Source organism: Neopsephotus bourkii, unplaced genomic scaffold (genome assembly GCF_033783945.1).
Source record: "Neopsephotus bourkii isolate Nb327-2 ecotype Australia unplaced genomic scaffold, CSIRO-AGI_Nbou_v1 NB_1768, whole genome shotgun sequence".
Taxonomy (NCBI): Eukaryota; Metazoa; Chordata; class Aves; order Psittaciformes; family Psittacidae; genus Neopsephotus; species Neopsephotus bourkii.
The window spans coordinates 7667725-7688949 of NW_026902242.1; the positions used below are offsets into that span (position 1 = coordinate 7667725).

Below are 21225 nucleotides of genomic sequence, written 5' to 3' on the forward strand. Positions count from 1 at the left end.
AGTAGGTGCCATGATGCCACGGGTAGTGTTCTGCCTCAGCAAGAGGAATGTCCACTGTGCGAATGCAGTGGTTTTTGTGGTCAAAGAAGGAGAAATGCAACCGAATTTTAAATGCACAGGCTTTTTATTTATACAGGAAGATACACAGCACTTGTAGGCAAGCAGTGCTACAGCCAGCAGGAGGGAAATAAACCTGCCTCTTTCTTACGCTGACAGGCAGTGGCTTCTCTCATCAACTACAGGTTAATGGATGCCCTCCTACATCAAATAAGGTGTATTCTTTAACCCAGGTCAGAAGGCAGTAGGATGTCTCCTTGTGCCCTTACTCCAAAAAACACACTGTGAGATTCTCTGTGAAGGAGATCCAGCCTTAGTCCTGTGGAGCCCTGAGGACACGTGAAACTCAGCTTTTGGTCAATGGGTCGTTCCAAGAAAATGTGTGAGAAGTGGCTGGTCACCAGCCACAGCTGAACAGGCTGTGAACAGCATCTTCTGCTCAGAGACAAATCAAACAGGCTTGTGCGGGAGGAACTCTCTATCCTGCTTTCTTCTCATGCAGTGCTGCCCACCAATTTCTTTTCCTTCCATCAAGAACGTGTTTGTTGTACCTGGGTTTTGTTTACGTAGAGAAGCACGGTAGAGAATTAGATGCCTCAGCCTAAGAACTATTTCTCTTCTTTTCCCTGTTTTAATCAGGATTCCCTGGGAATGCTGAAACTGAAAGACATGCCACGTTTTATTCCCTGCCATCTGCAATAGAACGGACTCCCACCAAGTTAGCCACACAGAAAGTTGCCTTTGGCTCTCATGGAAATTCAGCCTTTCAACCCATTGCAGCTAGCTGTAAAATAGTGCCTCAAGGTCAGAGTCCAAGCCCTGCAGAGTCACCTGGAAAATCCTTCCAGCCTATCACCATGAGTTGCAAGATTGTATCAGGTGAATGTTAGTTTGCTTATCCCACTGGAAAACAAGAGAGTGAACCAGTTGGACCTGTTCTGAGTCTTTCCTCTGATTTCCTGCCAAGTTTTGAGCAAGGCAGTAGGAAACTCTAGAATAACGAACTAAACACAATTCTTATTGATCAAGGACAGAAATATAAGTGTGAAATTCCTAACATGACATCAAAAGCAGGATAAGAGCTGTTCTCATCCTGTTCTTGAATGCTTTTAAAAGATAGTCTTTAACTGGACTACTACCCACAGGAAGACCCAGTCAAGGACCCATCTTTTGTGTGGGATATTTAGATGTGGGAAGAAGCTATTCTCCTTCCTGCTTTCAGACAAGAAGAAATTGTTTTCTGATTATTGGGCAAATTAATTAGATTCAACCTTGTAGACTCAAATGGTCCCTCTTGTATTTGCACTATCTCTTCAGGTGGAACAGCTTTGGTCTTCCTCTTCCAAAAGTCCACCCTCTGTTCGATTAAATTATCAGCTGACTACAGTGAGAAATGTGATACTCTTTTGATACCTTCTGAACCAGACAGGGTCAAGGTGCTGTTTACTCGCTTGACTTACAGTCACTTCCCTGCCTGGGCATGATGCCATCCACTGGATGATGTTTTACATCAGAAAGTTTTAATGTGCAGCTCACCATGTCACATGTTGTGAAACTGAAAAATGACCTGTTACATTCCTTCATTTTGTGGTGTTCAGGGTAGAGAGGATAAAACACTAACCATCAATATATGTGATTTCTGATGATCTACTCTCAGATAATTTTCCTCAAGTGTGTCTGGTTTGTTGGGGTTTTAATCAAATTTCAGTGTTGTTCCTTGACATCTTGAAATTGTACTCAGGCTGATTTACATTTGAACCTCTGCCAAGTACTTTTTTCCTTCTTAATAAGCTCTGCTCTTGATCTTCTTTTCCCAAGGCTTTCCAGAAAGCAGAGGGCCATCCTGTCTTTCTTAAAATGCTTGGACTCTTCTCTGTTGATCCTTGCTATTTACATCTTTCCCTGCTAAATATTTTTCCAAGGCTCTGCTCTCTATCAAAAAGTGTGACCCCTTTCAGATTTCAAAAGCAGTTTAGAAGACGTGGGGATTTTATTTGTTCAGCATTTATGTTCCATTTTAATTGTCCATCACTGCCAAGAAGGTGGAGTAACAGTCAGTTGAAGCTTAGTGTGCTTGCTGCTGTCTCTTTCAGATCACTTCCTTGCCTGTCCTTTTCTCTGCATTTCTTGTTTACCCTCGCGCAGCTCTTTTCTTTAGTTTTTCTCTCTCCTGGTCCTATTACCCAGAAGTTGCACATTTTACAGTCTGCTTTACAGTCTGGCTTCTGCTTTAGTTAGAGCAATGAAGAGACAAGACCATCCAAGCTGGTCTGATGGCTGCAGCATCACACAACCTTTTTACGTGATCTGCTCAGCTCCTGGCTCTGAATGTCTGTACCACGGGCTCCACAAGGTAAAGAGAGCACCTAGTAAGGAGCTCAGCTCTCTTTCTTCATCTACTTGGATGGACTGGTCTTGGCAGTGAGAATGATTTAAGTAATGTCCCTCAGGACGTTGGCTTCTCAAGGTTCCTTTGAACCCTGCCTGTCCTGTTAGGCAGAGAATGTCCAGGGTAGGTGGGAGCCATAATGCTCTACATACCTTTTCTTTTTCTTCTGTCTTTTCTTTCCTTCTCCATCTCACTCAGGCTGGGAAATGCATCCTCACAAAATGTTCCTTCTTTAAGCCGTTGCACAAAATACAACTACTGCTGTATTTTTATGTTCTTACAACATTTACAAGATGGAAGCATTGGACTTTTTTTCTTAAGGTTCTCCAATATCGACCCCTAGTCCATCTCCGCTACCTCGTACCCCAACATCAACTCCGGTGCACATGAAGCAAGGCTCTGCTAGCTCAGTCATTAATAACGCGTATGTTATTGTGGACAAGCCTGGACAGATGGTTGGAGCTGCAACCACAAGCACAGGTGTGTAGTGTGATCACAAAAGGCAGTGGCTTAGTCTTACCCATTCAAGTTTATTCTCTATTTAGAATGGTTAGTATAACACCAGGATATGAGCTTGAGAAGATGCAAAAGTACTCTGCAAAGAAAGAGGGAGGTATTGGTTTGCACAGCCGGCCTGTATAGCATGGTTAAGGTTATCTCAGACTAACTTAACTCCTTTAGGAAACAGCATGTAATGTAAGGCCAGATTGAACTCACAGATGCCTCTTCAAAGAGAGCCTGTTCTTGGCAGACAAAAAGGGAAGGGGAGAAAGTAGTGTAGACTGTGGTGCACAGAAATTTAGACAGAAACAGTGCTCAGGTGGTTGGGTAAGAACTGTATCATGGATGTAAGCTAAAAGCATGGAGAGATTGTGGCAACTGGCAGATCAGTCTTATGTCCTAGTGTGTGGGGCTCTGGATATGTAGGATATGTGTAGACTCAGGGTGCCAGGAGAGCAGCCATGCTGGGTGTTGTTAGTGCTTTTGACTTCTAGCTGGTCCAGTTCCAGCCAGTTTGTATTCTTCTAATTAGATTCCCTTGGTGCTTCAGTGGTGACTTAAGCCTGAGGTCAACGGGGGGGGGACTGAATTGCAGAAGACAGGTGATAGGTATAGAGGTTGGTTGGTAATCTTTGTGTTGCGGCTGGAGGAAAGGTCATTCAGAAGTGATTGATTAGTTCTGATTTGTGGCCAAGAACCACTGTCTGTTTACAAATATGCTTGTTTGTGTATGTGTGTACTTGCCAGCATCTCAGAAGGATGCTCAGAGCTATGTGGTGTGAAGGGTAGCATCCATGTAACACACAAACTGTTTGCTGGGCATGGTTGGAAAGGGTGGAAATTTCCTTAATAATGGTTGTTCCTTTGAGGGAATACAGTTGTTATGTTCATTTTAACTTCATCACAGATGGAATTGGTAGGGGCAGCATAGTCATAACTGTATTTTTTTGTTTCTTGGCTTTCTTGGTAACACTGAAGCTGTTTCACCAATAGGGGTTTGGGTTTTTTTGGTGGTGGTGGTTGTTTGGTTGAGGGTTTTCTGCCCTTTTTGTTTTCTGTTTCTTCTTTATCTCCAGCCTGTCTGTGAGCTCTGCATATGTGGTTTATCATTGTTTGGGTTACTTTTGTAATCTCCTAGTAAAGATTTGTACATGGAGGGTAGGATCTGAAGGTGCATCAGATGGCTTGGACATACAGGTCTCAACACCATTAAAGGTGCAGTTCCCCATCGTGTGAGTGTGATTTAAGTACAGACTGGCCTGGAAGAAACTGCCTGCTGCATCTCCCTCCCCAGCTGTATCCTGCATGAGTCAGGTCGAATCAGTGGCAGAGCAGAAAATGAATACCCTCCCCAAACTGAGCTTTGTTGCCAGGCAACCTCAGCACCAGACCCTGTGTGTAAGAGGGAATTTGGAACTGTTTTTTTGGCAGCAGCAGCCAGGCTGAAATGACTGTAATGTGCTACAGATAAAGTCACTTTGATAAGACTGTAGACAGTCTTGAAAAAGAAGGTTGAGATCTTTATGCTCTCTGAAAGCCAGACTTCCCAAACCCCATTATTTCAATCACTCCTCATTTACTTTTAAATTTAAGTACAGATTGTAGTACAACTGTATGGGAGACTATTACTGTGTTTTCATGTGTGTAATCCGTGGCTTTGGCCTCTCTTGAACAAATGCAATTTAACAATCCAACCCAACAGCAGTAAGAAAACTGTTGCTGAGCAACACTGTTGCATCCACACTATGATAATGCAGGGTAAGTTTAGCACTGAACCCCCATCCATCTCAGGGGTCAGGAGAGTGCTTGTTTCTGTTTCTTCCTTTACCCTGTTTATTCTGTCCCTTCCTCTTGTTAACTCCTCAGTTTGTCCCCCTCCTTTTTCTGGCCTTCCTTTCCCTTCCCACTCCAACCTTGTGTAAAGCTTCTCCCGTACCAGTGTCTGAGGTTAGTGAAGGTTCACAGGGCTTCAGGGCAGTAGAAGATGTTAAATCTGCAGCAGGAAGTTGCAACTGGCAGCTCATTTACTGTCCTAATTTCACATATTTGTATCTCTGCCCAATATTTTCAGCCAGCCAGGAAGGCCATTTGTTTGCAGTGCACAGAGCTCTGGGTGGAGTCCGTCTTCTCTTGGCCATAGATTCTGCAGGTGGAAATTCAGTAGTGGATTTGTTTTGTGCCCATGCCAGTTCCACTGACACACCTCATGGAGAATACAGACTTAAAATGAAATACCATGTTACTTGTTAGAAGAGGTTTCATGTGTTTGGTGTCACCACTCCTGGGCCTTCATCCCACATCTGCTTTATTTCCCAATACACAGGAAGTCCAACCAGCAAACTGACCAGTTCATGTCAGGTCTCTCATGGAACTGGATCTCCTGTATCAAAGACCCATGGGAGCAGTTTTGTCACCTCAGCTGTCAAGGTAATATTCTCATTAGGTGTGTACTTCCTATTTAAAATCCAGCTTCCTATTAAATAGGGCTTTTTAGTATTACAACTTATGCATTTTGGGCAAGTTCTTTCAGTTGTCATTTCATATGAAGGTTTACTGTATTTAACAGATGGATCCATATGAGAACATGGTGGTTATACAAGATGATAGTGTCACTTCCTGCAGCTCTAATTAGACTTGCCTACACCTCTGTTAAAGGCATATTTCTGTAAGGAAATCCATAGAGGGCATAGCTCTCAAAATGTTTTATCTTTCAAAAAAGCTGTTGTATAGCTGACTTTGATCTTCTTCACTTTGCTAGTGAAGGTATGTGATTAAACCAGAGGTGCCTGGTTCACTCTGCTTGTTATTTTTATACAGCAGCTGCTCCTAGCAGCTTGAAAATAGCTCATCAAGTGGTTATACAACTGCCTGCATATAGAAAAATGCTTGTGTAAACAGTGGAGTAACCAAATGTGTAAACAAACAGCGATAAATAGAGTTCATGCTTCTGATCAGCCAAGCCCAAAAGGTATGGAGCTGAACTGTCTAACATAAAATTTCCCACATCTTGTGCTAGGAATATTTCTGGCAGGAAACTGGCATCAGTAAGGCTCTTTCTGGAAGCAGCTGGTGGGTGTGCTGCTGAAAACAGGACCATTTCCTGTCTCTTTAAGTCACAAGAACATTAATGTAGGATTGGGGGCAGGCAGTGGGGAGGCTTGCCAGTCAGCCTGCAGAGAGCAAATCACTCTGCATTTGGAACTGAAATGCTTCCAATGTCTGTTGGGGAAAAAGTGTTGAAGATTGCTGTCTGAAGCAATTTGTTTGGAGTAGAATTGTAAGTGTCAGGTGTGCAGTTGGGTGTTCAGCTTTTAAATGCTTGTCTGCTCAGATGGAGCTCACTTAACTATGCTGAAAACCATTCATTAGTCTTCACTTGTGACTGATTTGGGAAGGCTTTTTCTGAAAGGTTTTCAATGAGTCACAGTAGGCACATGTCATTAGTAACGGTTGAATCCTGTATATCCAGGGCAATGTTAAAAACTGGAGATATTTTCTTTAAAATGTGTAGAAATCATAGCTCTGTAAACAGAAATATATTTTGATCTATGTCTTCTGGTTGGTGGAAAAGCTGTAATTTTATGGTTTCTTTAAAGAGGACAGGGTGCCTAATAATTCAGTGTGGTGTTGCAGATTAGGCTTAACTCATTGCTTTTCATGTCTTACTGTGTTCTAGTTTTCTCTTCATTTTTCTTAATGACTCCAGGCTACGTTCCTAGAGCTACTTTAAAATGACTGGTAGGCTGTGTGCCATCACATCTTCCGAGTTACAGGAGAGCAAAAATTCATCTGAAAGATTTTTGCTTGCAGACTTAAATTGAACATATTTTTTTCCCTGTCTTCTTAGATTATCTTCTCTCTTTGAGATTGTGAATAGAATCACAGAATGGTTGAGGTTGGCAGGGGCCTCTGGAGGTCATAGAATCATGGTGTGATTTAGGTTGGAAGGGACCTTCAAAGGTCATCTAGTTCCAGCCCCCTGTGGGATATCTTCATTTGTGTGTTGTTAGGCTTGATCTTCTCTACACCTTCCTGTAAGGTATTCATATGCATTGGTAAGATCCCTCCCTCAGCTTACTTGAACTTTACAGCTCTGAAATGCTTTGTGTAAAAAGCTGGTCAAGTAACATGAGTTCTTTCACCTGTGTAGGATATGGTAAGAAACAGTTGTTGGAGGTGTAACTTTCCAAATAACATTTGCCTTGTGGGTTGTATCAAGTAAGTTACACTCCTTTTACTGCAATATTGACTGAGGGAAATTTGGCCTGCCCAGATGGTCCGTGCTACCCTTTGTTAGTAGTCACTTGGTTTATTTCTTGTATTGGACACTTCTCTGATTATTGCACCATGTCCTCCTATTTGCAGCAGGAGGATTCTCTGTTTGCCACTATGCCACCCCTTTGTCCTATTGGGAGTCATTCCAAGGTGCAAAGCCCCAAATCGGTCACAGGAGGACTTGGAGCTTTTACAAAGGTATTTCTCTTAGCTGTTGTGCCTGGACAAGGAGCCCAGTAGTGCCATTTCATGCTGACTTGTGCTACGAATCATCTAACTTCCAGTGCATGTAAAACTGTTACTGGAACCAATATGTTTTGCTATTCCCCTGGGGCCCTACTGAACCTATGAGCTTTTCTTTTTATCATCTCCTCTTTCATGCTTTCTTGTTTTTCTTTGAATCATTATTGCATTGAGACTAGGATTTTAAAAGCTATTGGTAGTGGGGTACAGTAAAAGTAAACTGAAGTAGATCTGTCAGGAGCTTCTGAAAAACTGATAGTTTGATTTCTGAATCTCAAATGCTACTTCTGAATATGTATCCGTAAATGTTACCATCTGGAATTTAAACTTGTCTGGCAAGATTAGGTGATCCAAGTAAAAGGTGGAAATATGGTTCCTGCCAGTTTCAGTACTTACTGCAATCTAAAGCAAAAAAACCCCCACCCTAGCCTTTCTGGAGTCGCTGCTCTTAAGGATTAGATTTAGGGCCTGTCCCAGAAGAACATAAAAAATATACGCAAGAGAATAATGTCGGCTATAATACACAATATCTGTAGCTATAACATAGTTTATAATTTGGCAGGGTAGAAGAGAATACTCAGGTTTAGAACGTTTTCTGAGCAGGAAGGTGCTTAGGAAATTGAAACCTTTAAGTGTTGTGGCTTTGTGCCTAGATGCAGGGCCTGAAGAAGTCAGGTGTAGCCAAATCTGTTGTAGGTATGACTAGAGTTGTAACATTACTAGCAATATCTGATTCTCTAATTTTTATAAGCATGTCTCAAATCTGGAATACTTTCTAGAGCAACCACACACACATACCAGTGTGTTGGAAGTAGCTCTCATCTTGGACCTGAGTTAGAGTCTGTCTGGTGGTAAGAACCACGTCTGAGTTTACTGACTGTTGTATGCCTTTCTTGCGGACAGATTGCTTCAGAAATGATCCCTAGTGATTTAAGGTGTTTGCTTTCCTTACTATTTCTTTCTGTTTAATAGGTGATAATAAAGCAGGAGCCAGGAGAGCTGCCCCAGCAACCCCAGCTGCCAGTGACAGGGACAACCACGCAGTCCTCTGTGCAGCAGTATGTCACTGTCAAAGGGAGCCACATGTTAGCCTTATCACCGCAGAAGCCAGTTGTGAGCACGAGCGAGGGGACTGTGCAGTCTAAGGTATGAGGTGTTTGGGCATCTTTATGTGGTGTAAGCCATCTGTCTTGTGGTTTTGTTGCAGCACTTAATGGTTTTTTTCAGGGGTTGTATGGTTGCTTCTGTCTTGGACCCAGGCAGCACCACCGTAGTTTGCTGGTTTTCGCGTGTGCACAGAGAGGTTCATATCATGCTTACTTGTAGCCCTTCCAAAGGGAGCAGGGTGAGCAGGCACTGTTGCATTGCATTGTGTTCAGGGAACATTTCCCACTTCTGTCTAACCCATTGCAACCGTGGGATTGGGGTGGTTTTGAACTGGAGCTTGTTGACCCATGAAGTTGGCTGCCATCAGTAGCTCTTGCTGAAATTCACCCAGGTCTTTTTGTAAGAGGAGACAAATTCTTGCCTTGGACTGTTGTCCTACAACAAAAAAGGACAGAACAAATAGAGAGTGGGGTGGAGGCTGAGACAGAACTAGCATTAGGTGGAAGCAGTCCTACTTGAGTGGCCACTCAAGTGTTTTACTGTAGGAGTCTGTGCCAATGCAGTGCTGCTCTGACAGGAGTGACACAGCTTCTGAGAAGGTGCAGTAACTGTGCAGTGGCAAGATGATGTGTCAGAAATTATCTCCATTCTTGCCTGTTTCCATTGTAGATAGAGTGAAATCACATGGCAAACATAAGAAACTACATATGGAGCTTTAACTTCTGTATAAGTAAATACATATTTACACTTGCAGCAGTTCATTGTCCTTTTTACTGCCTTATTTGCCTATTCAAGCAGGTATGCAAACTCATGTTTCCCTGAAGTTATTGTCAGCACATAAAATTGAAGCACTTTGTGGGCTCTGCTTTGAGGCCACAGCTTTCCCAGGGAGTCTGTTCCCATAAATGTGTTGAAACTCAGTTTCTGGATCTCAGTGCTCTGCCAAGGCAAGCTTTATCTTCAGCTGGAATTAAGCCATTGCTTATATATGAGAAAAATGCAAGTGCCCTATAGTTTGAATGTACTTAATCTTTTGTGGGTGCTCTGAAATCCCGGTTGTGTTTAACAGTTGATCATTCCACTTGGGATTAGTCTCTTGCCAATTTAATTTTGTTTCTGAATGAAGAGATTTTATACATGACTAGACATGTATGAAGTATCCTGGAATGTCTAGAGGTGGAGGTAGTGTCCCAGCTAGAATTCACATGGTTGCTCTTGCCAGCAGTACATCATGCAGTACTTATTTGTTGCAGGTTGTTGGTGTGCCAGTTGGCTCTGCTTTACAGTCAACAGTGAAACAAGCGGTGGCTATAAGTGGTGGCCAGATACTTGTGGCAAAATCCAGCTCTTCAGTAGCAAAGACTGTTGGTCCAAAGCAGGTTGTTACTCAAGGTGTAGCCAAAGCCATCGTAAGCGGAGGTGGAGGGACAATTGTTGCTCAGCCTGTGCAGACTATCACAAAAGCGCAAGTTTCTTCCACAGGTGCTCAGAAAAGTGCCTCTCAAGGTTCAGGTAATTTTCCACCTTGTTAATAGTTCATGATGGGTAGACTTTGAGTCTTTATAATGATTTCTTTAACTGCAAAATAACTATGTGTGATATGAAAAAGTTCAAAGTGAGTAGAGAAAGTCTGTAGGGAAGTTCAGGCTGAGATCAGTAATGTCAACTCATTATCTGTAAGGGGGAAGAGCGAGTGCAAGTACTATAAGGCATGCAGTGTTCTGAGTGAAGATCGGACAGATATGCTGGGGAATGTGCTAACAGACTTTCATGGAGACATGTCTCTCTCTTCTGCTCAGCATTGTGTACCTTAGATGCTCAAAGGGCCCCACATAAACCCAACCAACAAGAGCCAGACTGTCTTTGGTGCATCTTCACATCTGAGTGTTTACAGTTACAGGAGTAAGGGCAGAATCATCCTGCTTGCTTCTGCACACAGCTTTAGCTGAGCATGTTAGCTCAGGCTCTGGACCGTTTGCAAGGTGCTGTGACCTTGTGGAGTAAGCCTGTAGGTCCCATGGCTGTGCTGCTTCGGCATGCAGCCATAAATTATGCTACATGCAGAGAAATCTCTTCTCAGGCTTATTCCAAATAGAGTCTGTGCATCACTGGGGGAGTTAATCTCCAGTTAGGCCAGCTAAGTATGGATTATCAAAGGCTAGCTGCATGTCACTCCTAGTACTGTCATGCTGTGCAGATTTCAATGCATACTACTTTCTGCAAGCAATAGTTATATTTCTTTTTATTCTTTCTTTCTAGTGATGGCTACGCTGCAGTTACCAGCCACCAACCTAGCCAACTTGGCAAACTTACCACCAGGCACCAAACTGTACCTCACCACCAACAGCAAGAATCCTTCTGGAAAAGGAAAACTGCTTCTGATACCCCAGGGAGCCATCTTGCGAGCCACGAATAATGCTAGTTAGTCTTGCAGGGAAATCTAATGAGTTAAATAATGTAATCACTGCATAATTAATATGTTTGGTATTTTTGCTATAAAGCATCCTGGTACTGTGGAAGTCAGTAATAGGGTGGGGTTTCTTTGATCACAGCAACACAATATGTGGTGCTTTTTAAGACTGAGATCTCACAAGTGTCTTCTGTTTTCAATGAAACTGCTTTACATGCAGTGCTCTCAATGTCTGTCTGTGCTGAAGGCAGACAGTCCAATTTTCCTCAGAATTCATGGAAGGGTTGTCTTTAACTCTTCCTTTGTGATGTAGAACTGAGATGGATTTGAATGTAGTTGAAAAAGCAATTAATAGCTTTTTTTCATAAGAAGCTGACTTTGAAAATGATGAGGTACTGTATTTGGAACGAGGGAAAGAAATTGTTCTGAATATTGTTGCAAGGTTTGGCCCCAAGCTGTAGAGAGCAGCAGAAACACTTAGGTTTTGTAAATGGCCTTGTGAATCAAACTTGCTGGGGAATAACCTGAAGAGTAACATTGCTAAAATAGTTCTGATGGGCAATACTTTGTTTATAGTTTGCTGTTGCTATAGGGAGAGAATAATGCAGGTTTGAACTGTGTAGATGAAGTTCTGTTGTGAGCCTTCTGCAGAATGCTCCATTTGAGGCTGGAGGGTGGGATGGGAAATGGATTGGTGTAAGCTTTCTGCTCCCAGTCCTGATACTGGCAGTGAGGAAGAGGTGGTATTCAGTTTAACATATAAGGCTGTAAATATTAGCAACTTAGCAATAGAGAGGATGTCACTGAAGAAGTAGATACCCATGGTGAGGGTATTTTGGGGCTGTAGAACTTGTGATGGGAGCACCATTGCTTGAGATTTAGAGAGGCAGCTGGGGCAGTCCAACTTTGACAACGAAATAATCTCCCAGGTGTCAAGGAAGAGTGAATACTTGTGATTTTTATGACAGAGCCATAAGTACTTTTTTTTACTCTTAATGAGAGACTGCAAAAAAGATAGCATTCAGGCTGTTCCTTCTGGTGGTAGAGCAATAGCTATGTGTCACTGCAAGTTACTACTGCTTGGTATCGGCAGTCTCATAGTTCTGTTAACAAAATTGTATTGGAACAGCCAATGAAAGTAAAATTAATAAGCCAGTGGGACTTTTGTATCTAGGACTTTTGCTGCAGATTCATAACCTGCAAAAGACTGATGAAAAGACTATTGATCTGTTAGAAAGCATTTTCTTTCAATAGGAAATGCAAAACTGCCTGAAATGAGCTTTGCTTAGCCACCAGTTGTCCTTATTTCACCTGTAACTCCTTTCATTGGTGGTGTTCACTGAGCTATAAGAAAACACGGCAGTGCATCTGAACAGTACCGGGTACTGTAGTGGGTAATAATGTTACTTAGCATCAAAACGTGGCAGCAAATGACTTGCAAAGTGTTTTCAATTACTTGTATATAAAGGGGTGCTTTAGCAGCTGACGGTGTCTGGTTTCCAAAGGGTCAGGCCTCTTCTTCTGGTTACAGGTCTCCAATCTGGTTCTTCCACAAATAGTGGAGGAGGAGGAGGAGGAGGAACCCAAAGCACAAGCAGTAACTTGTCACAGCACCTTACCTATACATCCTACATCCTGAAGCAGACACCTCAGGTCAGTGGCGTAAGCATCTCAGTTGAAGTAGATTGACATTTCAGGATGCAGGGGTGTTAGGTGGATATCCTTTGGTTCTGTAGTATGTGAAACATACTTGGACTATGGAATCTAGATCCTGTCTGGCAGCCTTTGCACCTTATCCTTCTGCCAGCCACCTGCTTTACCACTTGCTGTTGCTATTGGCACATCTCTGCCCCTCGCCTCCCCTTGCAGGTCATACCCTCATGGTCCCTTGCAGGCTGAGGAAGCAGCACTGAATAAGGCCAGGGTAAGCAGTGGAGGGAGAAGCAATGAGAGTGCCTGGTGGCGGGGCTGCAAAGTTCACTGAAACAAGAGAGGTGGTATGACAGAGCTATCTTACACAGTTAAGATTTGTAAGTTGGAGGATAGCATGAAAAAGAGAATAAAGGAGTTACTGGAGTGAAACAGCAAGGCTAAGAAAGAGAAATAAAGAAACAGAAGATTGTGAAGGGATCCATATGTGACAGTGGGTGAATGAAGCCTCTGAAGGGTAACAACCGAATGGTGAAGTGAGGCAGGAAGGGTGTCAAAGTCTCAGGTGGTAGGTTATGGAGTGTGCACTTCCAGGTATCACTGTCATTTCTGCGTGCTGAGCTCTGAGTATATAGTTTTTGTGGGGGAGCTAAATACATTTTGAAGTTAAAGGCTGACAGGATGTCTCAATTTCTCTGTTACTTCCTTTTGCCTAGCCCAGCAGCAGCCTCTGATCTTGCATGCTAAGCAGCATTTGTCACAAAGAGTAAACCTGAATAGCATAAAGTGCTAAATTGCAATAGATGCCTCCGACAATACAGGAAACTGATTGTGGTTTTTTTCACCCTTCCCTCGGATCAGGAAGTGTTCTTCTGTACCAATAAGAGAAGGTTGTGTCCAGCTCTTATGCAGAAGCATCCAGTGTAATTAGCAGTGCCTTGTTTTAGAAGATTAAATACTGTTGCATTATAGTTATAGGGTTTTATATTGTATTGGCGAACATAGGTTTCTGTTGACTCTTAATTGTGTTTCCAAGTGCTGACCTCCTTAACTTATTTGTGGCGTAGGGCACCTTTCTGGTTGGCCAACCTTCTCCGCAGAGTTCTGGGAAGCAGCTGACTCCAGCTTCAGTTGTTCAGGGCAGTGTAGGAGTTGGAACATCTTCCACACAAGGACAAGCCCTGAAAGTTATAACTGGACAGAAAACTGCTCTGTTTACACAGGTAATGTGCAAATGATGTGGATAGGAATCACAGCCACCCATTAGGAGGGTGTTGCCTTTTGTAGTTGTTTGAGTTTTGTACAATTACGATGCTGGCTGTACTACAATGAGGAAAGCCCATGAAGGCCTGCTTACATATACAGATACTGGACCACAGTTTTTCAGCTTTATTCCTGTTCTTGGGAGTGGGTGAAGTTTAAGGCTGGGTTATTAGTTGTAAATGTATTCTGGAATTTCTTAGTGAAATGGAATTAGAGAAGTGAACAGTCATGTACAAAAATGTGCTTAAATATATGACTCTTAGAAATGGGTCCCCTGCTAAAGCTCTTAAAAAATTTTGGCATTTGGTATCCAGCAAAGGTCCTTCTTTTATAAACTACCAAGTGGTTCTGATAAAATTCAAACTCCCCAAGAATGCATGTGGTTGATTATCCAAAATTCAAGATTGATAGGCATATTTTTGCAAAGTTAGCAGCCTGATAAAGTTGATTCCTGAAGTGATAAATTTGTTACAGCTGTTATTGTGCATTTTGCCTGTTTGAAAAGTCCTTTGAAGATATTTTTCAGTAATGTAAAAAGCATTTGTGCTGTTTGTTGTTGATGAGCTTTAAGGAATTTTTAAAAATTCTAAACAAATACAGTTTTTTCCTTATGCTGAACTCTTTTTCCAAAGGCTGCAGCCAGTGGACAGACATCACTGGTGAAAATATCAGATGGGTCTATAAAATCAGTGCCTGCTTCATCCCAGCTCTCCAAACCTGGCACCACTGTGTTGAGAGTATCAGGAGGTGTCATCACCACGGCTGCTGCTCCTGCCATGGCCCTTCCCACAAACGGGGTGGCCCAGGTGAGAAAGAACATCACCAGTGTTCTGAGATACAGTGTTTGCTCTTGAGCCAGTATAATCCCCAGGAAAGGAATTCTGCTCCCCCCCATTGGTATTCTTGTCAGTCAGCATTGCTGGTGGGTCTGCTCTTATTTGTGTACCAGCATAGTGCATACAACTGGTTTTCACCTGGGTTGTTTGCTGTTTGGCATAAAGTACTATCTGTGAAGAAACAAGGGGAGAAGCAAAACTGAAACTTGCACTTTCTTGCTTTTAATGTTAAAATTCAGATTGATAGGGAAAGCTTTATCTGAAACAGCTTTTGCAATCATAGAGATCAGATTTTTGGGGCTACACAGCTTTCAAACACCACATCTCCTGCTGGCACAGAAATCTGAAGAAGAATGTGGAATGCCTGAAGCCAGCAAGCCAGTGAAAGCCAGCGGTAACGAGACTGTAGATCTCTCCTCTCAGGTCACAGACTTTCCACAGTGCTTAGTGCCCTATCTGCTATCAGCAGATTTCACTGGCAGTGGCCAGAGTTCCTGATCTGTTAGTGCTGACTGTGTTCAAAGATTGTCACTCCTCACCATCCCAAGGGAGTGTTAAGAATGCAGCCTTGGAATGAGGTGCTTCAGCAGAGGACAGTGAGCTTGGAAGCAAAATGTTCTCATTCCTAGAGCAAATGCTCGTGCGCGTTGATGCAGGTTGTCTGCCCGGTCTGGGGTTTGAGTTGACGGGATGGGGAGGAAGCAGCAAAAAGTAGAGTGTATAGTTCCCTCAGAGTGTTCCCCTAGCCTCACTGCTTTTGCCTGTTGGGAGGCGAAGATTAAACAAGAGGCGAGTTGATGCCATGCTGTCATCAGAGGGCAGAATGCTGGAACACGCAGCATGTATAGATGAAGATGCTAAAATTTGTGCTAAATGCTACTCATTGTTTGTACAGCTCTTGGTGAAGCTGCAGGAAGAAAAATCTTCCATCCAACCTCCTTATCCCAAACTATTTTTCTGTTTGTCTACTGATACTTCTAGATTTCTAGGCAGCAGGGAAATATGAAACATTCCTGGGTCAAATTTATCATCTGGAGTTCTACCTGCTTGCTAATGTTAAGGGACAGTGGCTGTAGATGCTGTCAAAGCACTTGTGGTAGTAGCTCCTGAGAATGCTGTTTCTGCTCAAAACAGCCTCCATTCTGTATGTGCTCTTGTTATATGGGCTTTTGGATATGTGCTTGAGAACCCCTTGCTTCTTAATGAGTGATAGATAAACATTTAGTTTTGCTACTTCTAAGTATTGCTTTTTTGTGCTTGTTGCCTCTTATACAGCAAATAGATAATGCAGGTTCCAGTTCATTATCTTCTGGAACTCCTGCAGCAAAGACATCTGGACAGCAGCACCAAATCTGTGTAAGCCAGAGCCAGTCTACTTCATCAGTAGTGAATAAGACTGCTACTTCCACTGTTGTAAGTGTTGCTTCTCTGATGACTACACCAACGCCTGTAACTGGAAAAGCTGCAGTATCAGGTATTAGAAGCTTTTCATGGCCTTCCTATAGGAATTTAAAATCCAGGTGCGAGTTCTTCAGATGCTATTTGCAGATGAGACTATATTCTTCCATTTACAGCATTTGTGAATTTGTTAAAAGTCAAGTCATGCTTTCTAAAACATACCTTATTAGCGTAACTTTTGGCTTAGGCAGAGAGATGTCTAAATAATTTGGCATCCTATCAGTGCATTGACTGTATCTGTTACAAATAACAGCACAAGTTGCTCATTGGTATTGGAGAGGGATTGTAGTTTTCTTGCCAAGTTCTCATTAGAAGATGCAGTCTGCCTGTTCAAGAGCACAGTGTGCCACTGAATGCTGAAACTATCAAGGTACCAGCAATGCTGCATACTTGATTATTGTAAAAGTGAAACTCCAGTGAAATTGGAGAAGGTGTGTGAGCGGAATTTGGCTCTGAAGCTTTGCATCTGCTCTCCTTTGGCCTGGGAAGGAGAGAGGTGTTGATTAGGGGAAACTGAAGGCTTTGAAGTCAAAATCTCTGTGAGTGCAGAGGGGTGGGCTGGATCTTCAGTGTTTCGAGTTAATGAAGATAGATTACCTTTATGTAGAGGGGAGTTTTTCTTACTCAGTTTTATTGTCTTCCACTGTCTTTTGTGTCATGAAGAGCAAATACATCAGGTTTGAGTATTACAGATTAAACTGGTAAATTTTAATTTTGACTAACTGCTGGCATGTGCTGTTCACTTGAAGTGGCCTCTTACTTAGTGAGTGGAAACAGGGAAAAAATACAGAGAAGAGAAAGTAAGTGACACTGAGCTCATTTGACAGTATTTTTTTAAATGGGCTCTTCTTGGTTCCTGTGTACACAGTCTTCCAAACGCCTCCTTTTTCATCGCTCTTAGTTTTGAGTTTCGAGTTGAGTGTTTTCCTCTTTGCAAACAAAGCAGCAAGGGTTTTGTCTGCGGAAAGTATACCATTCTACATATCTTTTGGATTAAAACTCCCATGTAGATACAAAAATGTTATCTAGATTTTGGGGTGGTTTTTGTGACCTGACTTTGTAATGAAAAACTGTTTCTTAAGGAATCCTGATAGAAGCACTGTGGCTGTAAAACATGTTATTTCCATGTAAAAAAAAAACCCAACAAATCAAACAACCAAAAAACCCAAACAACAACAAAAAAACTGTGTTAAATTTCTGAAGCTTTGTTATTAAAGGCAGCTCTTCAAAAAGAATCTCATATTTTCCCTTGTTTTGCAACAAACCATGTCTCCCACCCATCAGGCTAATAGGTTCTGTGGAAAATGTCCCTTCTTGCTTGCCTGCTGTTTGAGTCCCTTGCTGTCCTATCCTGACGCATCCATGCGTCACACCCAAATGAATTGGGAATGCTGGGTTAGCTTTCTTTCCTGGAGGTGAAAGTCTGAACGATTAGTGCTATGCATCCTTCAAACCCAAGAGACATCTTTGGCAGACCTGGCATGTCTCATACTTGGAAGGCAGCTGTGTTTCTTAAACACAGCTAATAATAATAATAAATGAAGAGAATGGGAACTTTATCACAAAACAAATCGTGAGTATAAAATTACCATAGTGAAACTAAGAAGTCTACTGCTGTCAATGTAAAATAGGAAGCCTATTAAATTTCCACAATCTGAAGAAGGGTTAGCTCTAGACTGAATACAGTAACAGTGAAAATAGGCAGTTTACCAGTAGGAAAGGGTGGACATAAGCCTGAATCACTGTATTAGAGTGTTGACTGTGGTGGCTTGGGATGTTACCGCTGTGGAGGAGAGAGCTGGTGGACAGGTGATGAGTACTACTCGCATATGTCAGTGTAGCACAGCTTGTAGTTGTGCTGATTCCCACCAAAGTCACTGAGCACTGCCATTGATAATGCTGCTAGTATTTGAATGTCCTGCTTGTTCTCTAGCCTGGACTTAAAATCAGTGATTTAATTCAGTCCCCACTTTAATATGCTTCACAGCTTGGTTAGCCATCCTTATGATTGCATGTTACAGAAAGACACAGGATGCTCAGTTCAGGTGTGTCCTTCATCAGACTTGCTGTGGAGCCTTGGGCTTGTCACTTGTTTAAAACATGGTTGAGTGTGCTCTGCTAGCTACAGTGGATGCTGCTGAGCTGAACTGCAGAGGTGTATGCAGTATATGGATACCTCAGTAAGAGTGGCCATAAGTGCAACGGTGCTGTAGTTCACTGGCTTAGCAGACCCTTGAGCATAAGGTCTTGTTCTGACAAGAGTATTCCGCTCTGTGATGAGCCTGCTTCAGTTGAAAGGTTTGTGTTACACCAAGTTTTGCTTAAGATTATGTAGGTCATTAGGAAACTTGCTTCACAAACATCAGAGTACTGTGCAGCATGTAATACTGTGCACCCTGTGTTGTGCACACACACCAGTATTTTAGCAATCTTTTGTGTCAGTAAAACCTTGTCTGACAGTTCACTGACCTGTAGCATGTTAAGAGGGTGGCAGTGCTAGCTTACTTGCCACCCTGGTTCAGGCAGAGAGGGAAGTAGCTGGAGATAAACTAAAAGGTGTGTTTCATTTAACATTTTGTCTTCCGTTCTTCTTGCAGGGTTGCTAAAAATCCACTCAAATCAGTCTAGTCCACAGCAGGCTGTTCTGACAGTTCCCAGCCAGCTTAAACAGCTCGGTGTAAGCACAGCTTCTGGAGGTGTTCAGACAATACTCATGCCTATGAACAAAGGTAAAGGGCAGAGGAGGATGACAGATGATGTTTGAAACTCCCCTTTGGCACAGGGTAGCTCTTGGTCATTGTTGGCATACATGGTCCAAAGTTAGAGATAGAAGAAAATGTAGCAAGGAAATTCATCCCTAAACTTTGTGCTGCAAAAACGCTGTGTTGCTTCTGAACATGGTTATTTGTCAGTGTATGAAATTTTGAAATTTGATATTTCTCTTCTTTGTTCTCTTTTTTTTTCCTTAATTTCCCTCTTCAGTGATACAGTCACTTACCACCAGCAAAGTTTCAGCTGTCACAGCAGCAAGTACACTTGTCCCTACTCCCACTACAGCGTCAATCACTAAAGGTAACAAGGAATTTCTCAATAAGATAAGCAGTAGAAGTTAGCTGGTGCTGCTTTATGCAAGTGGCCTGAGTAAACGTAGACCCTGTGACTGTGAGTTCTTTTATTACCATTACTAGTAGGGTTTGAATTGAGTAAAAATGGCACCTGGGACCTAAGAAATTAACAGGACTTCCCCCTCCACAAATCCCAAAGCATAGGCAAATACAGGGAGAAATTAGGATGTTCTAGAAAGCTACCATGAGTACCTTAAACATTTATTGTTTCAATCCATTTTTGCAAAGGTGCATAGAGCAGCCTGTGCTTAATCACAGTTACTGCTGTCCTCAGAATACTACTATGGTACTGGGGAATGCTTTCCAGCAGCACTAGATGCAGACAGCACGTGTGCATACTTACAGGGTTAAGATGCATATACAGTGCTTCCCACAATAACGCACAGTCCAGAGCTGGGAGACTCAAAGTCAGTTCTTGCAGAAGCTCATGCATCTCTCATCCTAGATGGATGACCAGACTGCCTCACCATTCTGGGTTCGGAATGTGTCTCTCTCCCTGCTCCTGTCTCACCAGAGTTCTGTCCTAGATGTGAGAAAGTTCACTAATGTCAAAATTAATGATGTCTTAAAAAAATTTCTTGCTTTGAAATGTCACTTCTTGTAAAGACTGTTAGTGTTGTGTCAGCTCTTTGGTTACAAAGAGGCAGCAGTTTCGATGAGGCAGTCATACACAAAACATCAACAATTGATTGTGCAGATTTTCTAAACAGGATGAGATGTGAGTGTGTTGAGATTTGGAGAGGGGGAACATGTTCTGGTGGCTTTCTTTCAGTAGAACTGAAAGTCAAATTTGTCCATGCTTAATAGTGCAAACAACAAATGAAGTAATGTTATCTAAGATCCTTAGTTTTACTGGAGTCTCACAAGATGCTGTTTATCAAGCTGACTGGTACTTTTTGTCTTAAAATGTGTTCTGTTTCTTTGAAGTTAAGATGGAGCCTGATTCAGCAGCGCAAAACTGCAGTTCTGTGGGTACCCAAGAAGGCCAAGCAGCAGTAAAAACAGAAGAGAGCTCTGAACTTGGGAATTACGTTATCAAGTAATTGTTAATTTCTCTATAAGGATTTCTGATGTTTGAATAGCCAGGGGGAGCGGAGGAGATTTCCAGGGATATGTGCAGTAACGTTAAGCTTAACCTAGAAATACATTATAAAATCTTCTGTCCCATATGCTGCTGTATCAGTACTAATCCTGTTGGGTGGCATTTGTTGCAGACAGTGTTGTAATATTTTCTTTGTCAGTGGACTTGCATGCAGGGCTCATGAAAGATTGAAGATTTGCAGTTTTGGTGTTGCTGCAATCTGTTATCATCCATTGCTTGTAATTCCCATTGGCACTGTGTGTCCTTACTAAGGTCAAAGTGCCCAGTGAAATGCAGGTCAAAAAAAGGGGCATCTGAAATAAGTAGAATCGTGTCTCTGCTTGCCTCTCTAGTCTTCTTACTTCTGTGATTACTTAATATGAGGGCTGCCTTGGTTCAGAATTGGAATTAAATGGAGAAGAATTGGAATTAAATGGAGTATTTCTTCACTGGATGCTGTGAAATCTGGTGCCTTGTTTGTGATGCTTTTGCAAGTACTAGTTAGTGTGTTTTAACCAGAATTCAGTTTGCAACATTTTCTGTGCATATCTCTTGTAATGTGTAGGCTGTTTCTTCTGCTCTAGATTCCTCCAGTGGCTGACTTTCCTGTCTCCATGTTTTGAAAAGCTTTGTTCCTGACTTATCCTTGCAGACATTATCCTAATGGAGAGTGTGTGTAGGAGACAGGGATAAATCTGAAGTAACTACATGCTGGAGATTGTCTTAGTTATGAAATAATTAACGGAAAATGCCAGTTAATTACATATGTCTGGCTAACTGAAATTTACCCAAACTGCAGTATCCCATTTTCCTACAAGAACAGCCTGCAC

At 42.3% G+C, this 21225-nt stretch overlaps 2 protein-coding genes across 13 annotated transcripts in view; one reads left to right on the forward strand and one right to left on the reverse strand.

Annotated features, from left to right (window-relative positions):
• The window catches only part of PLEKHB2 (pleckstrin homology domain containing B2), a 472273-nt gene that overhangs the window by 427535 nt on the left and 23513 nt on the right, over window positions 1–21225 (reverse strand). The gene's annotated exons all lie outside the window — the stretch shown is intronic.
• Window positions 1–21225, forward strand: part of YEATS2 (YEATS domain containing 2) — a 46806-nt gene that overhangs the window by 15312 nt on the left and 10269 nt on the right. For 2 of the 12 annotated variants that reach the window (XM_061378906.1, XM_061378917.1), the window contains 14 exons: window positions 697–936; window positions 2768–2926; window positions 5271–5374; window positions 7313–7420; window positions 8438–8611; window positions 9826–10084; window positions 10832–10993; window positions 12514–12635; window positions 13700–13855; window positions 14528–14701; window positions 16007–16205; window positions 18787–18918; window positions 19172–19261; window positions 20242–20353. In XM_061378906.1, the coding sequence (XP_061234890.1) occupies window positions 697–936; window positions 2768–2926; window positions 5271–5374; window positions 7313–7420; window positions 8438–8611; window positions 9826–10084; window positions 10832–10993; window positions 12514–12635; window positions 13700–13855; window positions 14528–14701; window positions 16007–16205; window positions 18787–18918; window positions 19172–19261; window positions 20242–20353 (2191 nt within the window). The remainder of the gene's footprint in view (window positions 1–696; window positions 937–2767; window positions 2927–5270; window positions 5375–7312; window positions 7421–8437; window positions 8612–9825; window positions 10085–10831; window positions 10994–12513; window positions 12636–13699; window positions 13856–14527; window positions 14702–16006; window positions 16206–18786; window positions 18919–19171; window positions 19262–20241; window positions 20354–21225) is intronic. The other 10 variants (XR_009729329.1, XM_061378907.1, XM_061378909.1 and 7 more) reach the window with 10 other exon arrangements.